This window comes from Anneissia japonica, unplaced genomic scaffold (assembly GCF_011630105.1).
Source record: "Anneissia japonica isolate Jap-2015-1 unplaced genomic scaffold, ASM1163010v1 scaffold288028_len459517_cov177, whole genome shotgun sequence".
NCBI lineage: Eukaryota > Metazoa > Echinodermata > Crinoidea > Comatulida > Comatulidae > Anneissia > Anneissia japonica.
Window position 1 is genome coordinate 232,499 of NW_022733874.1, and position 4,960 is coordinate 237,458.

The 4,960-nt window shown below is 33.5% G+C and overlaps 1 protein-coding gene across 2 annotated transcripts in view; it reads left to right on the plus strand.

Annotated features, from left to right (window-relative positions):
* Nucleotides 1–4,960, plus strand: part of LOC117116245 (26S proteasome non-ATPase regulatory subunit 10-like) — a 9,713-nt gene that overhangs the window by 816 nt on the left and 3,937 nt on the right. For both annotated transcript variants that reach the window (XM_033260236.1, XM_033260237.1), the window contains exons 3-5: nucleotides 494–543; nucleotides 3,323–3,488; nucleotides 4,378–4,503. In XM_033260236.1, coding sequence (XP_033116127.1) covers nucleotides 494–543; nucleotides 3,323–3,488; nucleotides 4,378–4,503 — 342 coding nt within the window. The remainder of the gene's footprint in view (nucleotides 1–493; nucleotides 544–3,322; nucleotides 3,489–4,377; nucleotides 4,504–4,960) is intronic.

Below are 4,960 nucleotides of genomic sequence, written 5' to 3' on the forward strand. Positions count from 1 at the left end.
GGGGGGGGGGGGGGTCCCCACACCGCTGCCCTTACTGACGTAACCTAAACTTAAGCCTAATAGTACAATATTGAAAAATGGAAATTAATTGAATTTAATATTAACTGATATAGTAATAATCGCAGGCTCATTAAGCCAATGTGTAGTTTGAACCGCGCATGCTCGTAAGAAGACCAATCGACTTAAACAAACATGTATACAACCAAGGAGGTATTTTAAATTGATAAACCTAGGTTTATGTTGATTGACCTGGCCTTGGTTACCACTGGATACGCACATGCGCAGTTCAAACCACGAATTGGCCTATTGTAATACAACATACGTTTAGCCCTATCACAAAAACCACATCTTCTGTAGTGCGAATTAATAGATGTAGGCCTGTCCGTTGTTTTGTTTTATATCGCAATCATTTTTATTTTTAGTATTTTTAAATGACGTATTATCATAGTGATAAAAATGAATAATTCAATTTCTATTGTTTGTTGTTAATTAGCATTTATAGGAATTATCCAGAGTGTAAAAGATGCAGTTGAAGGAGGACAAGTAAGTGTTGGAACCAGAAAAAAAAAAAAAGAAAAAAAAAACAGTGGCCGATCTAGGGGTGGCCAAAAAAGCTCCCCACCCCTAACCCGGCAAAAAATCATTAATCTGCCACTAATAAGACAAATACATAAGCCTGCATATGTTATTTAACCATTCAAATATTAATTACTGTTTGTTGTTATAGACTACGGTGCCGTATGTAAGAGAATAATTACCAGTGAGTACGCTGCTTATGTAAACGAGGAAGTAATGTACGATGAGGCTTCATTTGCGCTTATGAAGTAAATATGTAAATCAGGGTGCGTTTTACGTCACAAAAATATTACCCATATAAGGAGGGAGCGCGCTACATACATAACTAATTATGTATGATTTAATTGAATTTGTGAATACTGCTTTTACGGTACATCAGTGTTAATGTATATTCAAGGTTATGTGCTTTTGTATCTAGTCTCAAAAACAACGTGATATATTTTGCAATTTTTAAAATAGCTTATCGACAATCGCATACTAATAGTAATTGATTTAATTTATTAACCAGACATATCCCAGGAATAAATCTAGCTATTCCGTGGCATGTAGTTTCATTGAAGCAACAACAAACCTAATTATTTAATATGACAGGCCTTTATTTTATTTACTATTACTATTTCACTATTGTAAAAGCTACAATTCGTGTGCATGATTGTTTTAATTATCATTATTATTAGCAGTATATTTGTACTATTTTGTTGGTATTCCGATATTATTACAGTATTACTAATCAGTATTGTATATTATTATCTCCGCCAGGAGATATATATTTCCGTTCGTGTAAGTTTGTGTGTGTGTGTACCGCTTTGCTGTTTCAGTTTTGTTTTGTGTTCAAAATATCTCAAAAAGGCTGCACAGACGTAACTGAAAATAAAAGGGAATGTTAGGTATAACCCAATGAAGAAATGATTAAATTTTGGTGACGTTCCGGAATAGGGTGTGGAAGTGAGGACCATTTAAAGGAATTTGTCCTAGACAAGATACAGTATCTCAAAAACGAATCAACTGATATGAATGAAACTTTCGTGAAAGTTCAACCAAGTTACAAGTAAGAAATTATCAAGTGTCGGTCACGATCCAAATTCGGGGGTGAACTTGAGGGTTATTTAAATTTTTAAGGTTCAGCGTTTTTTTTTTGTGTTCAAAATATCTCAAAAATAGCTGCACCGATCTAAATGCCAGTTACAGGGATTGTTAGGCATAACCCAACGATGAGGTTATTAAATTTTAGTGACCATCCGGAGTAGGGTATGCATATGAGGACCATTAAAAAAAAACGTCCCATACCAGATATTTCAAAAACTAATCAACTAATCTGAATGAAACTTTCGTGGAAGTTTAACCAATTTACAAGGAAGGAATTATAAAATGCTGGTGACGATCCAAATTCGGATGTGCGTTTGAGGGTCAAAAAGGTCCAGCCCTAAATATCTCGAAAATGGATCAATGGATATAAATGAGAATTGGCAGAATAGATTGTCATGTTTTAATTAAGAAATTTTCAAATTTTGGTCACGATCCGAAGTATGGTGTGGATATGAGGACCATTTAAAGAATGAGTTTACTGTATAACTGTAAGCAAAAACAAGCTACCGGTATATGATGAATATTTAAATTAGTGCAATTACAGTAAAGATGTACAACGTTTTTTATGTACTAACTTTACTTTTTTCGGAACTTATTTGGAATATTTTTAATGTATCCTTACATTTTAACATGTGACGCTAAAAACCAAATCCCCATATTTCTATTTCCATAATGTTTTTATTTAAACACCAATACATTACATGTATTTGTTTGTAAGCTATAAGAGTAAAAACGTGCCAGTTTATCAGAACATGTAAGGAATTGGCAGGTGTACAACTGTTACAATAAAAGGCGTTTGATAAATGAAGTGATTATATTTTGGTGTCGATAGATATATGGACCATTCAAAGCATCAGATGTCTAAAAAACTAATCAACTTATCTAAATGAAACCTTGTTAGTGTAGTCTTTTAAAAGTAGATTGTTGTTGGTGGTTGGAAAGTAGGAACATATTTGTGCTCTATGCTCTCTACTGAGTGCTCCTGTTATTATTATTATTATTATTATTATTATTATTATTATTATTATTATTATTATTATTATTATTATTATTATTAGTATTAGTATTATATTATTATTATTATTATTATATTATTATTTTGTTATTATTTTTATCATCATTAATATCCTAGGTCCAGTAGCTGTCTCTTATACACATCTAGATGTGTATAAGAGACAGGTGCAGTGTCTGACTTCGAGTATTTTTATCATCTTTGAGAAAAACAAAATCGTGTCCCAGAAATATATATATCTGTCTCTTATACACATCTAGATGTGTATAAGAGACAGATTATTATATTATTATTTTGTTTTATTTCAGTCTTTAGTAGGTTTTTTTTTCCTATATTTGAGTACAGACGTTTTATACTTTATAACCAAGGCCGGATTAAAGGGCTGTGAGGCCTGGGCCTGTAATTGCAAGTGGGCCTAAATACTGTGTGGCTATAACATAAAACCAGATCTTCTGTAACTTTTCCTTTTGTTCGGGGACCTATTTTCCCGTTGGGGCCTATGGGCCTGGGGCTGGCGCCTCAAAGCCCATATGCTAATCTGGCCCAGTTTTTAATCAATTTTTGATTAAGGAAAATCTAAAATTTTTGTTATGTTCGCTTACAACCTTTTGTCGTAATTTTCAAATAATACTTTTATCGTTGTCGCAGCATGCAAATACGACAGATAAGTATGGAATGACGGCTATTCACAAGGCCGCTGCCAACGGTCACTTAGAGGTGCTGCAATACTTAACAGAATGCGGAGGCAACATCCATACCAAAGATAATACGGGATTCACCGCTATGCATGTCGCCGCTAGTAACGGACATATCCGTAAGTTAAACTTGACAGAAATGTACAGTCTGCAATTTGAAATCTGGGGCTTTTTATTGTTATTATTATTATTATTATTATTATTATTATTATTATTATTATTATTATTATTATTATTATTATTATTATTATTATTATTATTATTATTATTATTATTATTATTATTAATACATATACAATAGGTGGTTCAATGCTTTAAATTGGTGATGCGTACACATTTGGTTTAGCGACTTTCCGTTTTTATAGTTTTATTTGTAATCTTTCAACAAAAAAATAACAAAGGTTGAACAAGGATGCCGAGGATTAGCAAAAGTTAAAAAAATTGTGCTCATCCAACTTTTATCTTTATTAGGCCGTACTAATAACTTGCATACGCATTTAGTGTATGTTTTACGCGAAGAGCTAAGACTGGTAAACGAAACATTATGGTGGAATATTTTAATATTAATTCTTAGGACTACAAATACTTCGGTTGCTCCATAAAATTGAAATTATACGACGGTATTTACCTGATGTAAAATTAAGATTATGACCTCTCCTGGAGGCGAAATTCAAGAACTGGCCAGGGGATTAGACCTACCCCACAGTCGGGCCGCCGCTAACATTAAATAGTATGGGAATCCGAAGACGATATTCTGTTTTCCAAAGCTCGGATTAAGCTTATGAAAGAACTTATACAGAGGTAGAGGGCAATGCATTACAGGAGGTAGATTTATATTCCAAAGAGCCAAACTCGTATTCGAGTTTCTATCTTGCCAGAGTAATGGATGCCATTTCCATGAAAGGGGGTGGGGTGGTGGTGGGAGGTGGTCGGAAAGCATCCTGTCCAATGAAAAGGCAGACAAACCGACAGACAATTTTTTTATTTTATATCTGTTATTACATTCAGAGACCGTGAAATGGCTTGTTAAAAATGGAGCGGATATCCATGCTTGCTCTTACAAAGGGAAGACCCCATATGAGGCAGCCAAGCGGAACAATCAGATAGAAGTATCCTCCTTCCTCAAAGAAATTGGTAAGATGTATGCGCATGCCTATATTAATTATTTAAAAAATCATCAAACAAATATTTAGACAACATGGTTTATTTTTAGTTTAATGTTGAGTGAAGATTTCAAAACACCAACATCAGAAAATGGAATGTAAAACATCATGACGATAGTCATAACATGCCTGCATTTTAAGAATGTGAACAGTTATAACATGCTACTGTATCCTGTAACATGTACACTCTTTGCACTTGTGTAGTTGTACAGCACTAGTTCTCCATTCTATCTTAACCCCTCACACCAACTGGCATTTGGCTGGAAGAGTTATCCTCTATAAACAAAGTTGAAATAAAAAACAAAATGCACCGGAAATACAGTAATAGAGATGAATATGATGCATTCTTTTCTTAAGCATTTTAAACGACAAGACAGGTTCTCAGAAAAGATATGTTTATATCAATCAGGTACAATATTATTGTACCA